General features: G+C 38.4%; 1 protein-coding gene across 1 annotated transcript in view; it reads right to left on the bottom strand.

Annotated features, from left to right (window-relative positions):
• The window catches only part of LOC140236436 (gamma-aminobutyric acid type B receptor subunit 2-like), a 72,191-nt gene extending 50,463 nt beyond the window's left edge, over positions 1 to 21,728 (bottom strand). The window contains exon 1 of the mRNA XM_072316360.1: positions 21,597 to 21,728. Within this exon, the coding sequence (XP_072172461.1) occupies positions 21,597 to 21,728 (132 nt within the window). The remainder of the gene's footprint in view (positions 1 to 21,596) is intronic.
• Between the last annotated feature and the right edge of the window lie 242 nt (positions 21,729 to 21,970).

The raw sequence follows: 21,970 nt of genomic DNA, 5'->3' as shown, positions 1-21,970 counted from the left end.
CCTCGAGCAGAAAAAAAAAGAGAAATGCTACAGAATCTGCTCTGAGAAACTTGCAAGACATTTCTGCACAATCATGTCTAACCCATCTACACAGAATATGAGGAACATTAAGCACTGCTAAGTGTACGAAACTGGTTCAACAGGAAAGCTATCGAGGTGAGGTAATCTTTTATAAAATCCACAAATATGCTGCTATCGGGTAAGATGCATCACTTCGACGAACGGAAACCTTTGTATCTGGTTCGACGACTCTTAACAAAAATGGACTTTTTTTTTCTCTCTATCCTTTTCCGCATGAATTGTGAGAGAGAGAAGAAAAATGAGATAATGATAAATAAGAAGGAGCAGGAGAAGATGAAGAGGTGGGAAATAAAAAAAAAAAATAGGTGTCTTTTCCTTTAGTTCGAGTTGTGTAAATGGAATCCATCGTCAAGTCTATTCTCCTGGGATGTGTGAAATGCCACAATGCACTATATTTTCACGACCTCAGTTCCAAGTAATCCTACTGTCATGGTTTTTTGGTTAAGAAATGAATATAAAGCGACGTCGCGTTATTGATTATATATTTGACCGATTATTGTACGCAACAAATTACAAGAATTTCGAGACATAAAAATCAGTTGGGTATCAAAATCATTTTCTTTCCAATATCGAGGGTTTTCCCGCATTTTCTGTCATAAAGAAAATAATCTTTTGTTTGGAAGTCAGTCCATGCACCTGTATAAAGTCATCAAAAGCTAATGCAATGCAGACCTAGAATAAACATGTCGCACAATATTTGATACCATAGTCAGGTGCCTCACCATTACTTTAATGTTTCATGCAAGGAAACTATTACAAACTTCTCTTTCGATCTGTTTCTCGTCCTCGTTTGGATTTGATGAACTATAAAAGCGCCTTGACTCCGCTTAACCTGTAATGAAAATATAGACGTTGTTGTTCCCGCAATTTCGGTGACGCTTCTGGTTTTTTTTTTCTTGCTCTTTATATATCGACATAAACAACTTTTACTCGGCAGAAGTAAGGTACTAGCAGGATCAAAGACGTGCGAATTTTCTTCAATTTGTCTCCCTCTGCAAATGAAATTTGTAAGATCACAACTGTTGATCTGTTTTTAACAAACATGTCGGAAAGGAAGGAACCACGGGACTCGAGCCTGTCGTGGCTTTAAATGAAAGCAAGACATGTTTGTTGAATTACAGATCAGCAGTTGCGATCTTACAAAATTTCACTTGCAGAGGGAGACAAATTGAAGAAAATTCACACCTCAACCCCCCCCCCCCCCTGATTAATAGTCTCTTGCTTTCATTGCAGTCTTGTCCGATTTGGACTTCTTAATGTGACAATGTCGGAATTTCAGAGCTTGGGTATTTGTTCCATGTTCATTGTGTCAATGCCGGCAACCAGGGACAGCCTGGTGGTAGTGTCGCTGTCCAGAAAGCAGTAGATGAGAGGTTCAAGTCCCGTGATTCCTTTTTTTCCGACATGTTTGTTAATTTACAGATCAGCGGTTGCGATCTTACAAATTTCATTTGCAGAGGAAGACAAAATGAAGAAAAGTTCACACCTCAGCTTTCACACCTGTAATTAATAAGAGAATATATTATGAGTTAAACTAAATTATTGATAGTTCAGAAAAAAAAAACACCACGCAGCCTCAACTACCAAAATAGTTCTTGCTCAACCTTGTTAAGCTATCATAGAGGTTGAGAGAAAAAAAGAAATTTCAACTAGTTGGCAAAATGCGAATAGACCCAAATTTAATTAAATGTTGTTGGTTTCGGTTGATACTGATTAAATCCTTCTCATTATTCAGCTAAACTTCAGCTTTTAAACAACTATTGTCGGTGGGCTTTTTCCAGTAAATATACATCAAAAAAGGTTTAGCTCTCTCGGTATGGACTTCGCAATACTATTGAGCAGGGCTTTAATTATTTCTCCTTTAAAAAAAGATATTAGAATTGAAACAGAACAGGTCGATCTACTTGAGTGTGGGAAAGTAAGCAAAATTACTCACGCGAATCTATAAGATAAAAAAGTTTTTTGATGACATAATTTGTGAATAGCAATCACTTTGCTCTCATCGTGCCCGTTATAGTTCTATTATTGTGCAAGAGAAATCAATGTTATGATAAATACGATTCATGTGATACAGCTCTATAAATTGCTATTATAGCAATTGCTACATAGTGTGCATGTCAGCATGTGGTTACTTGTTCTCATTTTTTATTATGTGAGAAGAATCTTCTGTACCCCCGAGTATTGATAGTCATTCTCTTTTGTTTATTCTTAGTTTGGTCTTTAGTTGTACCCGTGCTCCTCATCCTGTTCTCCACACCAGGCTTTTGTTGGGACCTACACTCAACAAGCTTTGCTTTTCAGTAGGTTCCATCGTATTTCTCTTTAGCATTCTTTTACTTTGATTGAAAATTACACATCGACCGCTTTTTGCTATGTTTGTATTTCTTTTTGTGTATATCCATGCAAGCTGGACATTCGGTATTATTATATTTTGTTACATTTTATGTATTTTCCATCGAGAAATACGAAAATAAATTGAAATTGAAATTGAAATTGAAATTGCATGTTTAGTCAGACCTACTATATACATGGATCCATTTATTTAGTATCACCCAGACCTCAGCTGATAATTTATAAACTTAAATATGAGTTAGTTACATATCAATCTTGTTTACAATCGAGTATAATGCATTTGATTTCCTATATTTAATACACACACACATACACACACACACACACACATATATATATATATATATATATATATATATATATATATATATATATATATATTATGTGTGTGTGTGTGTGTGTGTGTGTGAGGGACATATACATAATATGATATTATGTACACAGGTATATGAATGCATATAACATTTTTATGTATTTATATACATACCATGGGAATAGGACGACAAATCGGGTATATGTCAATGATATATGTCCTTTGTTTTGTTTTGTTTACCAATAAAGACATGATTACTACAAAAATATACATGTATAATGTGTACAAACTGTATGTATATTACAGTGCGCACACACACATAAGCTTATGTAAATGTAAGAAAGGAGTTATTGGTCCTGATTGTAGCACCACCACCAAATTCTTCGCGTTATCAACGCAATCGAAGATCTGATATCTACACCTCCACACTATACACAACCAAACTCAACCTCTTCCCAACGCCATCCAGTTTGTTTTGCCATACACTTCGCTCGAGCATTTTGCTAACGATGCCTTGCTTTACAGTTATTGCTCAACTGCAGTTATATCGTCATGTTGTTGGTGTGCTTGTAATTGATCTCATATTGCTGTTCTTAATTGCGAGTATGTACCGCTATGTTATTCGTGTGCACGTTATAAATCGATTGATGTCATATTGCTTTTCTGTGGCGAATACCGCAATGTTGTTGTGCATGTTATATTCATTTCAGGTAGATGGCTTGGAGGTTTGCTTTTTCTTTGATTTTGTTTTGCTTCGTTTCAGTTTTATTAAGATTTCTTTCAAGTTTTGTTGCAATCGGTTGCTATGTTGAATCTGAAAGGCCCCTGACGAAGATCGGTAAATGGTCGAAGGCTTGTCAACAAAGGAACTGAAAGTGAACAATTACTTTACGTCCCGCCGGCTCCTCCTTTCCAACACGCAATTATATTTTGAAATGTTGAAGCGCCCCTCACGTACTCGGCCCTGGCAGTATATAAGATGTATATTTCATTAATTGCATATACATAGGCCCTACATAATTATTCATACATATCATATATAAATTGTGTGTATGTATATAATACATATACAAATATATTATATACATATATCGAAAGCTCGGGACAATAAAATGCTATTCTGTGAAAATACTGCAACGTCTGCAAGCAGTCATTCCTCCGTCACACCTATATATTATATATCATATCCTGAAGAAGGTGGAGGCCATTGAAAATTTGAGTTGCTCAATAAACTCATTCTTATTGGCGAAATAATGCATTACTACTTTATTTCTTGATTCTTCGTTATATTGGAGCCAATACGTGAATTCGCAACATGTTTGGACCTAGACTAAATATATCATATTATATATATATATATATATATATACACACACATATATATATATATATATATACATATACACATATTATATGACCTATATAGATACCAATGTGTGATTGGTAAAAATGCTGTCACGTGACCATGGTCACAAGGATGAGAAGCGTTATATTTCATAACATGACGTAAATTACGTACAATCATGGAATATAACAGCGACTATGTTAAACAAATGGCGTTATGTCTGGAGGGGTGACGTAATCAAAAACCAATTGTTATGATGCGCGCAACATAAACAAAGACGCTTTGCACACACACACACACACACACACACACACTTACTGTTATACAAATGATGCACAGGATAGAGTGCGTTAGTGAAGGTGCGGCACTCTATCCTGTGCATCATTTGTTTTATAAAATGGGTCGAAAACTAACAGCATTTTTCACGTACCTTTGTGGGTCAATACCAGTCAGCTAGGTATCCATACATGTAGCACTCGCTCAAAAGTCAAGATGTCCGAAGATGTTCGTCACAAGTACGCACGTCGCACTCGGAAATCCCGCACATAAGTACCATACGAAGAGTATACGTACGCCACATGTTATGCACAAGAAAGGCCGGCTGGCAGCCCGAACTAGAAGTTGTTTACAGGATTGACAGCGCGTATAGTAGCGCGTGACGCGCACTTGTAACAACTGATTGAGTGCGCACTGCTAGTGTAAACATTGTGACGTCAGGCCGTGCATGATCGTAAAAAATAATGCACTCGCACGTGACTCATTTCAGCGCTTCCAATTGGCTACATTCTTGAACCCATTTTATAAACTATACTAGTTAGTTACAGAACGCGCTAGCGGTATGAGCATCACACTGACACACGCTACACTGCAAGCGCGAATTACGAAATTGCAACAGATTTGTTTTCGTCAAACTGGTATGGCAGCTTTGATGAGCAGCTAGCTGCGCTTCGCTTGTGAAAGAGAAAGAATTGTTGTCCTGAAAGCTTTAGAGCCTACTACTCCAGTTAATGTTTAAGACAGTCGTGACAGGAAAGCCAAAGGATTTCCCATTACATTACCAGAGCCTGAACTGAGTACGTTTTATGTTACTTGTACTAGCACAAGGGCCTGGACCAGGGCCATCAGGTCCGTAGTCTAAACAGCTCTTGTACCAGTGACCGCAGACAGAACAGATTAGGCCCTACATTATCAGAAAGTTCACATTGTCATACATCACCACAAACCACATGTTATGTCAACAAAGTTAACTTGCTTTACCCAGACCAAAAGCGGCAGTTGTATAGTCTTCTACAATTTTTACATCATCACATTACAAAATCTGGCTCTAGCGCTACGAAACTAGGCCCTACGTACGATTGATTAACGACTGTTCTAGAAATTACTTAGTATGTGATAAACAGGCAATGAAGATACAATATTGCAGCTGTCGTACTCCACGGAAGAACGAATTACCGGTACGTGAAAGCCATCGGAGTTAGATCTACGTAGGTTACTTGTGGCTCGATTGAATACCACTAGCGCACTGTTGTCACGCGGTACGCGCGTTCATGAATATGAATGTAACTTCCCGCGAGGATCTCAAATGTTATATTCCACCTCTGGTAAGTCAATATCTGTATAATATATATGTATACTAATATATATATATATATATATATATATATATATATACATAATGCGCGCGCGCGCGGGTGTGTGTGTGTGTGTGTGTGTGTATGCGTATGTGCAATTTATGAAATATACATCACACGTCTTCGTTGGATAATCATTTAAGCATAGCAAGAAAAGGTTGCATTGAAGAAAAAGTTGTATTTATAACCTGTGCCAGCTTTCAGGCTGTGCTTTGGGGAACCTCCTGCATAATGCGAATACAATAAAGTTATGTTCCTTACAGACGAAATCTTTCACAATGCACAACAGTCGCCTCAACAAAGCAAAATTGGCGTACGGTTGACCCCATTCGATTACGGATCCTCCGAAGAGAAAAATCCGTGGCAGCTAAAAGCATCTTGAGTCTTTTTTTTTCTTTTTTAACCTCCATCGTCCAATTCTATAATAATGTGCGAGAAAGTAATTTTTGGAGCCAAGCTAGTAGATAAGTACGCATATTTTTATATCGTATAACACAAATCGACTTAGAGTCTACTCCAAAGTGAATTTCAAGGAAGCGGATGGGAAGACTAACTTCGAAATGATTTCACTATAAACAAAATTGGAGAAACTCACCTTTTACAGGAAAAAAAAAGAAAGAAAGAAAGAACCGCCACACTTTCTTTGCCTTAGGTCATTTTCATGAATATCTCCATAAAACTCTTTCTAGGAGTTTACATTTAGTTTGAATGACGGCAAGTCAGCACAAGAAACACATTTGTTGAAATGAATGGTTTAAATCAATGGCGATACAACCAACGCTAAGTCACCAATATTATGATTTACACAACGAACATTGCGTCCTACGAACTCCCCTAAAAGGTTTAGTGAGATAGCCATTGTAGCAGGTATCATATCATTGATGAGCAAGTAACATGTCTAGCGACATCACTTTTTACCAAAGACGCTTAAAGCCCAAAGAAAGTTCTGGTACGCCTGCAAAAGTTGTCAAATTTTGCTCCAAAATGTGAACGTGTGCCTAGGAAATGTGCGAAATAACGCTGTAATAACAAGATATTCGATGGGTAACGACGAAAATGGGAAATATTAACCAAAAACGTTCAGTCTCAGAACTTACCCGAACGGGGTCAGGCTAGACTCGGACTCGGGGATAACTCGGTCTCGCTGTGCTTGGCGGCGGGATAAGTTGTATTGGTTGTCCCTCTGGATTGTACAGCGTTATCCTATGCATATGGGAGCGGCCTGTATAAACTACATTGTAGCGTTCTGGCTACTCGCAGTAAATGGTCCGAGTTGTTACAACGCGCGCATCAAAAACCTCTTTGGCGCGCATGCAAAATTAGTGTGCGCCTCAAGCACCTCTAAAAGCAATCAAAGACGCTTGATAAACAACAACAAAAACTTCAAAGACCGCGCGTCTCAGCAACTGAGGTGATGTGCGTATTTAGGCTTGAGGACCGCGCGCTGTCCATTTGTTTTGTACAGGATTAGCACGCACTTTCCTGTCTGCTCATCAAGGCCTTGTTTGGTACCCGTAGTATTGAGTACTGATGAACATGGCGATCACGAACTGTGTGTAAATTGTCTGAAATAGGGTCGAGTTTTCCCTGAGACCGAGTTAGTCTGGAGCCTTCTGGAATAAAAGTCGGTCTACCGACTTTTATTATTTTTCTCAAAATACTCCAAAACGACTCATCATTCCGGCAAACCGCGTCAGCCAGGTAAGTTTCTTTGTAGACTCTTTCGATATATTGCAAGCAAATATGAAATGGTGTCAGACGGGTTCTCAGGCCCTTACCAGAACTTAGTTTTCACTTTAACAAATAAGACACGAAAGTGCGCGCTAATCCTGTACAAAACAAATGGACAGCGCGCGGTCTTCAAGCGTATATACGCACATCACCTGAGACGCGCTGCCTTGACGCTTGATATTAGGGAGCTTTAGATTTTAGACGCGCGGACGTTCAAAGAGAAAAAAACATGATCTGAGCGTGCGCAGTAGCGGATCAAGTTACTGCGCACGCTCAGATCATGTTTTTTTTCTCTTTGAACGTCCGCGCGTCTAAAATCTAAAGCTCCCTATTAAACAGCAGCAGCGACTTCAGGAACAGCGCGTCTCAGGTGATGTGTGTTTTTGCCAAAGATAGTATTAGGGAGCTTTAGATTTTAGACGCGCGGACGTTCAAAGGAAAAAAAACATGATCTGAGCGTGCGCAGTAGCGCGCGTAAAGTCAATCTATTTTTAGCTTGCGTCGCCTGAGTTTTTGACTACGCGTACTGGGCTATTTTCACGTCCGCACAGTTTGCGACGTAGAGAGCTTCTTCATGCACTGATCATATGGGGGCGCGATTTTATTTTTTATACGTTGCGTCCCAGCGTAATCTAAAGCTACTTTTCCACACGACGCAGGGAGAGGAGAACGTCCAGCGCAAGCGTCGGCTCAAACGTCCGCGCGTCAAAATCTAAAGCTCCCTATTGACCGATTCTGTGACGCGCTATGTGTATTTTTGGCATGGGCAGCGCCATTACTGCGGTGTCTCAGCCGACCCCCCCTTCCCACTCCCCACCCCTCTCCCTACATTAGCACGCGCGCAGAATGAAAAACTGATGCATGGTTGCTTTAGCCAATGGGCGTCTCGTACTGAGTGCGCGAATGCTTGCTTAATGCGCGAACCTTTGTTACAAGTGCGCGATAAACATGTTGCCAGGGGATGGGGGAGAGGAGGGGGGGGGGGGGGGGTCGGCTGAGACACCGCAAAATGAGCTCATGGCTGCGCCCAGTGCCATAAAATGTCTGCTTCCCTCAACGAACCCGAATCGGTCAATAGAGATAAGATCACCGAACTAAAACATAGTGGAATGCGTGTCCCTATTCCCAACATACACGAGACCGTGCAGCCAAATTAACGTGTTGCGTCGCCATCTTGTTAGGGCAATTTTTCCTTATATGGAGTGCACGCTTAGGCGCGGTCAGACTGGGCCACTGGTACGCGCGCAAGCAGTACGCCGTCCAGTGGCTAGTGATTATGACGTAACAATGCACGTTTGTACATGACAATGGTCTTGCGCTTCGGAGACACAGCCCGCACTCCATATAAGGAAAAATTGACCTAACAAAATGGCGGTGGTAGCAAGTTTTTGGTGGCTGCGTATTTCCTGGGTGAACACGCATTCCATTATGTTTTAGTTCGGTGGATAAGATACGAAGGCGCGCGATAACAATGGACACAAAATGGCTACCCTACATGACGATACAAAAGAGAGCTAAGTACAAACTCAGTACACCTAGGAGTATTATTCATTTCCAAAGGTAGTGGTATCTTTATTATCTTAAAAAGATTTAAAAATTATAGTCGTAGCTTTTTTTTCGATTGAGGGGATTATTTTGAAGAACGAGATTTTAGAGTAATAAGGATTATTTCGTGGAGGTAAAAATTTGGCAACAACGTGATCTCACAATCAAAGACGCTTGATAAACAACAACATCTTTAAAGACAGCGCGTCTCAGGCAAAGACACACATCACCTGAGACGCGCTGTCCCTGGAGTAGCCTTTAAACAAGGCGACTCGCTCTGCGTGCCCCCGTATATCGCGTTTACCCCACAAACCTGTTGGCTGGCCGGCGAGTGGAGCGAGCCACTCGCCGGCCAACAGGTTTGTGGGGTAAACGCGCTATACGGGGGCACGCAGAGCGAGTCGCCCAGGGAAAGACACTCACGGAGGTACAGCTCTCTTCATATCGGACAAGATTTCATTCACAGTGATCAATATTACAGATGTTACTGACATTGACTTTGAGTCTTGCTGGGTAAAAATATCGCCGACATCTAGCAAATCTTTTGTACTGGGTGTAATATATCTCCCAAGAAAAGATAATATGTTTTTAGATCAATTGAGAAAAATATTGGACTCGACTGAAATGATATCTAATGATATTTTAGTTGTTGGAGATTTTAATTATAACGTATTATGTGCGAGTGAAAATACTAAAATAGATGATTTATGTTGTGAATACCAACTGAAGCAACTAGTAACATCTCCAACAAGAGTTACTGAAAATTCGAAGACATGTATTGATCTGGTGTTGTCTTCTCGCTCTGAATCTATTAACAAAGTGGATGTCGTTCCTCTCGGTCTCAGTGATCATTTCATGGTAGTTGTAAGCAGGAAGACTAAATCTCGTAAAAGTAATACAGTGAAATATGCTCGTATCCGTAATTTTAAGAATTTTGATGAAGAAAAATTTCTCCTAGATCTGCTGCGGAAACCATGGCACAGAGTTGAGGAATGTGAAGACGTAGATGAGGCACTAGAATTGTGGACAACTTTATTTAATGAAGTTTGTTATATTCATGCTCCTTTCCAGACTATCCGTGTACGCACGAATTATACAGCCCCATGGGTATCTAGGGAGATGATTGAACTTGGAAGAAAGCGAGATTTATTGTTTTCTAAGGCTCGAACTGAATCTGACTGGAGAGAAGCAAAGAATTTGAGAAATAAAGTTAATAACATGGGCAAATATTTGAAGAAAATGTTTTATACTAGAGAGATCACTGAAAATAAAAATAATTCAACTAAATTGTGGAATGTAATAAGAGAAGCCACAAATTTACAAAAAAGAAACACAATGCCCATGTCAGATGATAGAGAAAAATTAGCTAATGAGTTTAATGAATATTTCGTGTCTGTTGCAGATAAATTAGCAGAAAAGTTTGATACTGATTTTAATGATATGTCTTCTTACACAAAAGCAATTTCACACGAATCTCACTTCCATTTTCAACCTGTTCATGTGTCATTTGTTGACAAGCAGATTCGCACAATGCCAAGTAAAAAGGCTGTAGGTGTTGATGGTATTACGTATAAACTTTTAAAAGCAGGTCGTTCAGCCGTTACACACTCTTTAACTCACGTGATAAATGTATCATTGATGACGGGTAAGTTTCCTGATAATTGGAAAACTGCAGTAGTCACTCCCATACATAAAAGTGGTGATCGTGACGAAATTGAGAATTATAGACCAATATCTGTTATGCCTCTAATGTCGAAGGTAATAGAAAGAGCGGTCCATGAACAACTGTATGCTTATTTACAGACTATTAATTTTTTGTGTGATCAGCAATCAGGTTTTCGGCCAAAACATAGCACACAGTCAACGGTATTAGATGTTACCGATTATATTCTAACTAATATGAACAGAGGAAAGGTGACTGGTGCACTTTTTATCGATCTTAAAAAGGCGTTCGACACAGTGAACCATAATATATTATTACATGTTTTACAGAATGTCGGTATATTAGAGAAAGAGTTTGAATGGTTCTCTTCTTATCTGACTGAAAGGAAGCAGAAAACAAAAGTTGGTAAAGACTTGTCAGACTGTAGGATCATTAAGCACGGTGTACCACAAGGTTCGATTTTGGGACCGCTGCTCTTTGTCATGTATATAAATTCGCTCCCGGAAGCGGTGACAGAAGTCAATTGTAAAATCCACATGTACGCTGATGACGCAGTTTTATTATTTGAAGGTTCATCAACAACGGAACTACAGAATGATATGCAGAAAAGTTTGAGTGCTGTCAATGATTGGTTGAAGACTCTTAAATTAACAATGAATGCCGGCAAAACAAAGTATATGCTTTTTGGATCAAGGCAACGCACTCAAAACTTTCCTAATAATATTATGAAACTTTCAGTTGACGATACAGAGATCGAAAGAGTAACAGAGTTTATGTATTTGGGTGTACTGCTGGATGAACATTTAACATATGAAAGACATGTAAGTTATACCGCAAAAAAGATATCAAAGAAGATTGGTTTTTTGAGAAGGACAACCAAAGAATGTGTTCCAAATGAAGTGTTTAGGGTATTGTGCAATGCGCTCATAATGCCCCAATTCGATTATTGTGATCTTGTATGGTCAAATTGCTCGTTGGCTCTATTGAGAAAGCTGGATTTGTTGCATAATAGAATGGCGAGGATGATACTGGGTGCTCATCCTAGAACACATATTGTTGATATGTTCAGGAATCTAAAGTGGCAGAACCTTGAAGAAAGGAGACATGTTCATAGAATGTGTGAGGTATTTAAGTGCGTTAACAACATCGCGCCTCCATATCTGTCACAACGCTTTGCAAAGCCCTCACACGCAGTGGGTACTAGGTCAAAGACAAATGCATCTCTATCTGAAGGTGGTTGTCAAATTCTGAATAATAGTGGCAAACGCACTTTCCAGTACGTGGGTACCAAAGAATGGAACAGCCTCACACCTGAGCAAAGGCAACTAAATACAATCAGTGCACTACGAGTGTCAATGAGAGGACACACGCGGCCCATCCCTTAATTGTAAAAACAGTGTAATCCGATTTATGTGCTTTTTTTCTCGATTGTAGCAGATTTTGTTGGTATTGAAGTTTGTTTGTAAGCCGTTCACATTTACTTTATCATGCTTTCGGAGTGCCTTCCCTTCTTACCCCCTCCTTTAGTTATCTTTTTCTTTTCTTCTACTGCCTTTTCCTTCATCTTTCTTCTTCCTCTGCAAATCTTCTTCTTCTTCTTCTTTTCTTCTTCGTACTCCGCCCGTTTTACTGTTAAGATATCTGTGTAATGACTGGGGTGATTCTGGGAATAAGAAATGAGATTAAATACTTTATCCGTTTATGCATTGTGCAATTGTTTTTTAAGGAACATTTCATTTTATCATACTCATGGAAATTAATATATGATAATTTTAGATATGTGTGTGTAATATAACGTATATTTTTAATGATGTATTAATGATTATGTTTAAAGACATCCTAAGTTTGTTGTTATCAAATGTGTAATTATTTTTTGAACTTATGTTTTGTCAGTTGCAGTTTTATCTGTAAACCTTTGTTTTCAAATGTCATGTGTTGTATTTGTATGTTTTTACCCATTTGCAGGGCCCTCATTGAAAGCAGTTTTATAACTGACGAGGCTACCCTGGTTAAATAAAACTGGAAATAAAATAAATAAAATAAATAAAAATTTAAAGGCTATCCCTGGAGCCGCCGCTGTTGTTTATCAAGTGTCAAGACAGCGCGTCTCAGGTGATGTGCGTATACGCTTGAGGTCCGCGCGCTGTCCATTTGTTTTGTACATGATTAGCGCGCACTTTCGTGTCTTATTAGTTAAGCGTCTTTGGTTTTTGCCTGAGACGCGCTGTCTTTGAAGATGTTGTTGTTGTTTATCAAGCGTCTTTGATTGTGAGATCATGTTGTTGCCAAATCTTTACCTCCACGAAATAATCCTTATTACTTTAAAATCTCGTTCTTCAAAATAATCCCCTTAATCGAAATAAAGCTATATACGACTATAATTTTTTAATCTTTTTAAGATAATAAAGATACCACTACCTTTGAAAATGAATAATGTTCCTAGGTGTACTGAGTTTGTACTTAGCTCTCTTTTGTATCGTCATGTAGGGTAGCCATTTTGTGTCCATCTTTATCGCGCGCCTTCGTATCTTATCTCTACTATCTTTGCTCACACACACACAAGCGCACACAATTAATTAACTGATTTTATCTGTTACGGTGTTTATTTTTCATTTTCTTCAATACCCTGACGTTGGGTGACATAAGAAAATTAAAAAAACCATTGTCATTGTCATTGTCATTGTCATTGTCATTGTCATTGTCATTGTCATTGTCATTGTCACACAATCACACTCACAGTAAAAGTTATTGCTACCTCTGCAAAAGAAACGCAAGTTTTCCTTCCTAAACTTGAAGAGCTGTTGATGTTTTCCGTAAAAGAAAAATTGATAAATGAATAAAAATATTCAAGAATGTGAGCAATATTACTTCAGTTGAACATTCAGGTTACTCTAGCTCTACCAACAAGGTTTTTTTAATCCATAGCTGTGTATATAATGAAGGTAATAGGCACGTAATATCACTCTGCCTGAAGAAGTGTCGAATGTGTAAAAGTGAGTCTGCGTATTAGCTGACAAAAGATGGTAGGGAATAGTTCTACCAGGCAAATCATTTACTGTGTTACAACAGGGTGCAACATCGCAATCATATCAAAAGCTCGCTTGAAGTGTGCGGTACAAATACGTACCTGAGTACAGTGGCCTCAATTTAACTCTGTCCTTACCAGTGGCAAAAAAAAAAAATAATAATAATAAGATAAAAAAGATAAAAACTGTGACGTTACTGGTTTTTTTTTTTTTAAGACGCGATCCTGCGAAGGTTGAACATCCATATACTTTAGATAGAATCTCGATCATCCTTGATCTATGCATTCATTGTTTCACCTTTAAAATTAACCAGTTTACATCGCTTGCATTTAAAGGGCTTGTATAGTTTTGGTTAAGATCTAACTTCAGATTTGTAACATTTTTGGATGAGATAACGAGAAACCTCCTATGAAATATGAAAGAGCATGCAATCCCAAGAGGAATTCAACGTTTATTTAATGAAAATTGGTTATGAAATGGCTGAGATAACCATAACAGAGCAATACTAATAAGCTCTGGGATCCACATTTTATTACGATCGCTTTGTTTTACTCTGTTTTGGATGTCTCAGCCATTCAACAACCGATTTTCATCAAATAAACTTTGAAATCTTCTTAGAATGACATGCTCTGTACCATTTCATAAGCGGTTTCGTTGTATCTCGCAAAAAGGTCAAAAGCCAAATCCTCAGCTCCACCAATACTGTATCATCCCTTTAAAGTGAAATTCTGCTTTATAATCAAACTAATTTTGACAAATCGACAAACCTGAAAATTATTCAAAGGAAGCGAAGAATGATTCAATGAAGTCGTAATTTTCAAATATACCAGGTTTCCATGGCACCTTGATGTATGTGATTACCTGTAGTTGTCAGATGATGATTGGTAAGAATAAAACAAATCGCACTGATATTACAATTCAATAGGACACTTAATGACATCATCTTTACATCAGCCTCTATGATCTGCAAAATATTGCAACCGATAATACTGTTTAGAGCTGAAATGACATGTGAAAAAATACACATCATTCTAATGATCTTACACAATTGCAATAAAACTTAGTGCTTTGCTTACTTGACTTTATTTTTTGGATATAAGATTCAGATTCTGATGGAATTAAATTTTCTCTTTAAATTCTAGAATTATGCATAGCAAGAGAAGCTAAGAATGTTAACGATATATCTTTGTTTTGTTCGTTTGTTTTTTGTTTGTTTGTTGTTATTGTTGTTTATATTCTCATTGATAGTTTCATTGAAGTTCAAATTCAATAATCATGCGTGTCCAATATCAATAACGAAAAAACAAAAATTTGGTGTATGTACCAGGACCAATTTTTATACCGCTTACTTCACGGATTTTCAGTAAAGCAAACACTATATAGAAACTAACATTTCAACCCGAGCACTGTGCCGATATAAGATTCCTTGGTACAGAAAATACCAAACGAAAACGTAGAGGAGATGTATTTCATGCTTGATAGTTATTTGCATCGATTTTGACAGCGCCCGAGCACATGCAGAGTGAATAAATTTAACATTTAGGTATGAGTTTCTTCAATTTGTCTCCCTCTGCAAATCAAATTTGTTAAGATCGAAACTGCTAATCTATCAAATTAACAAACATGTCAGAAAAGGGAACAAGAGGGACTCGAACCTGTCATCTACTGCTTTCCGGGCAGCGACACTACCACCAGGCTATCCCTGGTTGCCGGCTACAGTGATACGATGAACTTGGAACAAATACCCACGCTCCGAAATTCCGACATTGTTATGTTAAGTAGTCCAAGGCGGACAAGGCATTTCAAACGAAAGCAACGCAGAGAAAGACAAATAAAAGAAACTCATACCTAAACCTTCACCCCTCTGAATAATATCTTGCTTTCGTTTGAAATTTAATATTTCTGTAGGATGAACATTATAGGTCTCCGTGTACTACTATTTGGCACTATCGTCAGAGAGACCACTAAGTGATGAGCAAGCCGATCGACTGTCTGAAATCAATGCAGAAGTTACTCAGGTACAGATTTTCTCTATAAAAGGAAATGTCGCTTATGCGTAATCATAATCCGCACTGACATTGCTAACGCCTGTATGTCCCACAGGGTGAATAAAGTGGACATTTGCTATGCCATAAACATGACAGGTTCCCATGTATTAGTAGTGGGCACTATATTCATTATTGCTGTCTAAGTAATTTCAGACCGACGTGTGAGCCTATTGACTATCTGATATTAAAGGGGAAGTCCAAGCTATTTCCACAATTTCACATCTTGTAGTATAAATCGACGGATCCACGTTTAGATTTGTGGAATTAATTTAGGTCATTGAGCAGAGAAACCAATACTCTGGAAAAACCCAAATCAAATCACACTGAACAAGGATGATGACATATAACAGCTTCACCATAAGAATGTATGGGTAGGATCTCATATAGTCCATAGGAGATCCTAAGATTTGCATCTCATATGACAAGCAACGTAGTTCCATTACAATACCGCTTGCTTGACAAGAGCAACTGTGTGGAATTTATGCATTTATGTCATCTTCTTCTGCTCTGCTTCCTTGAGCCCCACTCATACATTCTCATGAAGAAGTAATGACATAATTGTTGTTCATGGCGATTTGTTATAAAGTTTGAAAACATTCTTATTCCTTATCCCAACACTATAAATTCTGAAACTGTGCACCCAGTATAAACTATTCATAGTTGTTCAAATGTAAAAGTGTGAAAAACATTCGGAGTTTTCCTTTAATGCTGTAGTTAAACAGATACAGATGTCCCTATTCAGAGGATTTCAAGTTTCAGTGACATTAATAACGATACAGTTACAGCTACAGCTACAAGACTTAAAAGGAGAAAAGGACAGGGTATTTTCTGCTGCATAGATGGGAATGAAGCGGTCTGTGTTAGCTATAAAAGTGGTCAAAATGAATTAGCAATATGTCTTATTAATATTGCTATACATTAATAAAATGTTAGTTCCGACAGCTTCACTTTTGACAGGCTCTGCAATGGCAATGCAATTCTTCTATCCTCAATGCCATGTAGAATGAATTTGAACAATCATAGCGCCTTTCTTTGCATACAATTTCGTACAGGTATTTTTTCGTTGTTGCTGACTTTTCCTTACACGCAATCACGTCAAAAAGGTCAGTCTTGGTTTTTTTTTTATTAATTATGTCAAAAAAGTGGTAACGATATAAGGATGCATATATCTAGCATGCGTGTTTTAGTCACATTTACTTCCCTTGCTGCAATGTCTGCTTGCAAAACAGATCAACCGCATTAAATACTTATAGTTGAAAATTTAAGTAATAAACCACGTAATTCCTTCTTCAAAATATATGCAGTGTAAATGAGCATTACAACATGACATCCACCCGAGTCGTTGTGCAATAAGCCAGTTCGTACATAACTCCCGTTCACATTGGTACAAATTACCCTTTTTCGGTTGGTTAGGCATTTCACTCGTTTTAAAAGTGACATAACCATAAGCTTGATATATATATATAAATTTATGGAATTCATGTTCAAACAAAGAATGAACTTGCGTAGATCAGGTGACCAGAATGGTCCGTCAACTTGGGGAAGCATCCATTTCTTTATTTTGCATTGCGTGCATTAACAATCTTTTCTTTTGTTGATCTTGCCAAAATACCATGGGGGCATTTCATGAAGCGTTTTGGCCGGATATTTTTTTGACAAACTGTTACAAGCTACGGAAATCCTTGCATCTGACTGGCTGAGAGCAAATTTGTCCGACAACTTTGTCGGACAAAAAGCCTCATGAAATGCCCCGAAGCTTGCTGTCGGGTGGATGTGCTGGTAAGCACCATTTATAATGATAACATGAATAAACATTCCATCCAGTAGATGCTTATCTCAGTGAATTAAATAATAACCATCATGCATGTTGGTACATATGATCTTTTGCTGCTCATGCTCAAAGTGGAACTACGAACAGTTTACTGGCTTATCATTGTGAGTGTTTGCATTATTATCCCGATGTTCATAAATTCACACACACACACACACACACACACACACACACACACACACACACACACACACACACACACACAAAGTGGATGGGGCACAAGTGAAAACCTAAACGGTATTGATAAAAGTTGACAAGCCATTTACAGCTCGTTGAACAAATGGTTTAGGCAAACAGGGAGAAGAAACTACCCATCATCACTGACGGTTTTTGCGGTTTTTATTCACTGCTTTTAACACATCATCATCTCAAATTTCCAGAATAATTCGCATCGATCCCCACTCACATTGATGCGGAGATGCGGCTGAACTGTCATTAATACACTCTCTAAAACCTAAGCGCGTTATGTTTTACCGCTCCGTTCGAACATAATCTCGCAACTCTCATGTTTATACCTGACACTGACACAAACCACAAAAATAGCAGTTGACAAAAACCTGACAACCTTTCCAAAGAGATATTTGTGGTAACACAGCATTGTAGCTTCCCACTGTCATCCATCGCTCACGCGGCAGCTTCTTGCCTTGCATCAATATTCTACAGAATCGAAATTTCTGGGAACCAACGGATATAAGCGATGAATCGGAAATTACCTTTCTATTTCACCCTCCACACTTAGCTCCAATTTAGGCATGACGAGCATACGCCAAAAACGGTTACTTAAGGGCTTTTTACACTTGTAAATTTTTGCTTAGCCCCGGACTATCGGTGGGGCTAAGGGGGGGCCTTAGCCCCACCGATAGTACGGGACTATCCTTAGCCCACTTTCTGTTTACACTCGTTTTTGCCAAAGTGGGCTAGCCCCACCGATAGTACGGTACTATCTGGCCCTGCAAAATAGCAGGGGTTAGCACCGCAATTGCGGTGCTAGCACCGCAATTGCGGTGCCAAGCAAGTGAGTGTAAACAGAACGAAAAAATAATCCTGGGCTAAGCGACGGAGACGAAGTGCGACCCTCACTGACCAATCAGAAACGAGGTAATCAAGTGCTGCCGGTGCGTGCGTGTACGTGTACAGTACACAGCGTAATTATGAATATTCATGTGGTTTGGAAAGTCCGGGGCTAAGAAAGACGAGTGTAAAAAGGTCAGTTTTCTCCTTAGCCCCGGACAAGAGATAGTACGGGACTAATTGGCGAGTGTAAAAAGCTGAAAAAATTGGTACGGGACTAACGATAGTCCTGGGTCAGAGAAAGTCCGGGGTTAAGAAACACAAGTGTAAAAAGCCCTTTACTGATTTAAACGAAAAGATATCTTGAACATTCGTTGTTTTTGCAGTTATATCAAACACAGCTGCGCTAGAAGACCTCATGTTTGGGATTAACGACAACAAGAATAAAAATGGTTACAAATATTTCTCCTAGAGCGCCTCTCTGCTACCTTTTAGACACAATATGTAGGCAGTATTTGACACACCATAGAAAGTAATTCTATCACAATAGAAGGAGGTATAGGGGAGGGAGTTTTATCTATTAGTCATTTTTAAATGCATAGCCGTTCAAGGACATAGTGTTTTCCTGTCAATTGCAGGGGAGCTCTTCAGCTCATATTCAAAATGCTCGTAACGCGACATCACGCAGTTTTTGGTTTTTTTTTTTTTTTTTTGATGGGGGGGGGGGGGGTTCCAATAATACTGGGGAATTTATCCTGGAAGTTACCCTGACTGCAGTGGCTAATTCAGTAAAGTCCACGTGTCATTTCGTGTCAATATAACTTGGGGTTTCATATTATTATTTCTCGTTTCTTTAGGGAGAGGTAAATTCAAAACACATTATGTTTGTTTAACTAATTGTGAGCAAAAATAAAAACAGACATGATTCGAGCTGTTCAGAATCTTAAGCTTTCAGCTCTGTGTTCAGTCTGAAATTAATCAATTTAGGTGAGTGGTATAGACTTTTTAAGTGAGCATTTCAGCTTTATATTCGAGTTTAAATGATTTCATGCCAAATTCTTCTTGACATACGAATCTCGTTTTGCGCTTCGCTAGTATTTTTTTTTCTTTAAACATTAAAGGGATAGTACAGCATTAGTGTAGATGAGAATTGGGCTTTTAAGTTTTTGCGAGATACCAAGAAAACACTTATGAAATAGTACAGAGCATACCATTTAAAGACGAATTCAAAGTTTATTTGATGAAAATCGGGTTTGGAATGACTGAAACATCCCAAAACAAAGTAAAACAAAGCGATCGTAATAAAGTGTGGGTCCCACACTTATCAATTCGCTCTGTTTTGGATATCTCAGCTACTTCAAAACCAATTTTCATCAAATAAACTTTGAATTCCTCATGAAATTACATGCTCTTTCATATTTCAGATGTTTCCCAATTATCTCACACACACACACAAAAAAAAAGTTAGAAACCTGAAATTAGGTCTCAAAAAATTATACGATTCCTTTAACACAATCAATAAAGCACTCTTTATGATACTGCTTATAAAATACCAAGGAAATTCAATCAAGAATGAGCTAGAAAAAAAAAAATCTGCACTTTATCATTTGATTCTAAAGTTCTTGTTAACAGACGCTAACAGTATGTCTAATAATTCAAAGGGTGGTACGTTGTATTCACAACGAACTTTTACTTTCCTTCCTCTTCTTTGTTTTTGTTTTTGTTTTTTTTTCTGCAGTGCTCTTTCCCATTCGCAGATCATTCTCTATCCGGGGGTGAGATTGTTTGTTTGTTTGTTTGTTTTTTTATCCCTTTAACAACGTCGGACGAATTGTTTTCTAAACGAGTCCTATTCATAGGGTGCGGCAAAGGAGAAACACAGCAGTTTCAGAAATCCATACGAAACACCCTCACCCCTTTGAGCTTTTCATCGCGGTGAAATGAAATTCAGTGGTTTTTTTCAACTTTGTGCTTTGTCGAGGCATTTCACCTTCATTGCGTTCGACAATATCCTGCATGATGGGCGAATTTAAAACATATGCGAGTCGCACCTAACCCTATACTCATTCAGCCGCGAGCACCGACACCACGTGAATGTGTGTGTGTAATGACCTTAAACAGCAAAACGTATAGCCATTCCTATAGAGCTATACAAGAATTTTGTGTTGAAGACGATGACGGAGGGATTTTCATTGAAACCATTCCTCTTTCTCTCTCTCTCCTTCCCTCTCTCTCTCTCTCTCTCTTTCTGTCTCCACTGCAGAACTAAAAAAAAAAGAAAGATTACTGAATAACTTCTCATTTAAAATATACAGAAAAAATAGCTAGATAGGCTCAGCCAACAGAGATCCAAATCAAATCTGGTAAAATCTGCTACGTACTGTACTGATATCATAAATGTATATTATGCAGGGATATATCACAGCGATGTATAAATGTGGTGATGCGTATACATATTTTGTATATATATATATATATATATATATATATATATATATAACATATACATGAATTATATGTACATGTATATATATATATATATATATATATATATATATATATATATATATGTACGTCATTTGTAGTTCAAACAAGGTTTTTGAAAACCTTGTTGGAACTACTACTTCTTCTTCTTATAATAACATTCGAAGTCCAGCACATGGAGTAAATTCCAAGGTGTATATATATTATATATATATATATATATTATATATATATTACATGTATATTATATTCTATGTGTATGTGTGTATAATTATAGCTAAGTAAAGATGCACAGTACGCTTGGGTTTTGAAGCTAAAAAAGAAAAATGCTATGTAGGGACCTATAGTTCTAATCTTCTTATGAACTTCTATTTAAGAATTTATTGATATCCTTATCTTCATCAGCATCATTAGCTACACAAGAAAGATTTCACGCTGTTTTCTTGATTATAATGTGTGTTTGTGTGTGTGTGTGTGTGTGTGTGTGTGTGTGTGTGTGTGTGTGTGTGTGTAACTATGTGCACAGCTTACTCACGTTCGTATGATTAACGTGCAAGACGATAGTGTAACCGGCGAGGTAGTCCGGATGGCTGTTCACTTCTTCCACCGCGATCTCCCCGGCGATTTCGAGCCCGATCCAGGAGCCACCCGGGTACATCGCCATCATGTGGACCTCCGTCGGTATTGGGTCACCACCGGGAAGGGTCGGCGACATCATCGAGGCATTAACGGTCCCATGCCCCGGGCCGAGGCGGACGCCGAGCAGGAGAACGGTCCCAAGGGTCATAGCACAAAGAGTTACCATGGTTTCCCTTCTTCCCTTTCTCGGGAGTTTACCACTTTGCAGTGAAATCGCGCTGTGGCACAACAAGAGATCGAGACACTGGTGGCGGAATCACCTCTTGGAAA

Source organism: Diadema setosum, chromosome 13 (genome assembly GCF_964275005.1).
Source record: "Diadema setosum chromosome 13, eeDiaSeto1, whole genome shotgun sequence".
NCBI lineage: Eukaryota > Metazoa > Echinodermata > Echinoidea > Diadematoida > Diadematidae > Diadema > Diadema setosum.
The sequence above is the reverse complement of the archived record's forward strand: the minus strand, read 5'-3'. Positions and strand labels throughout refer to the sequence as shown.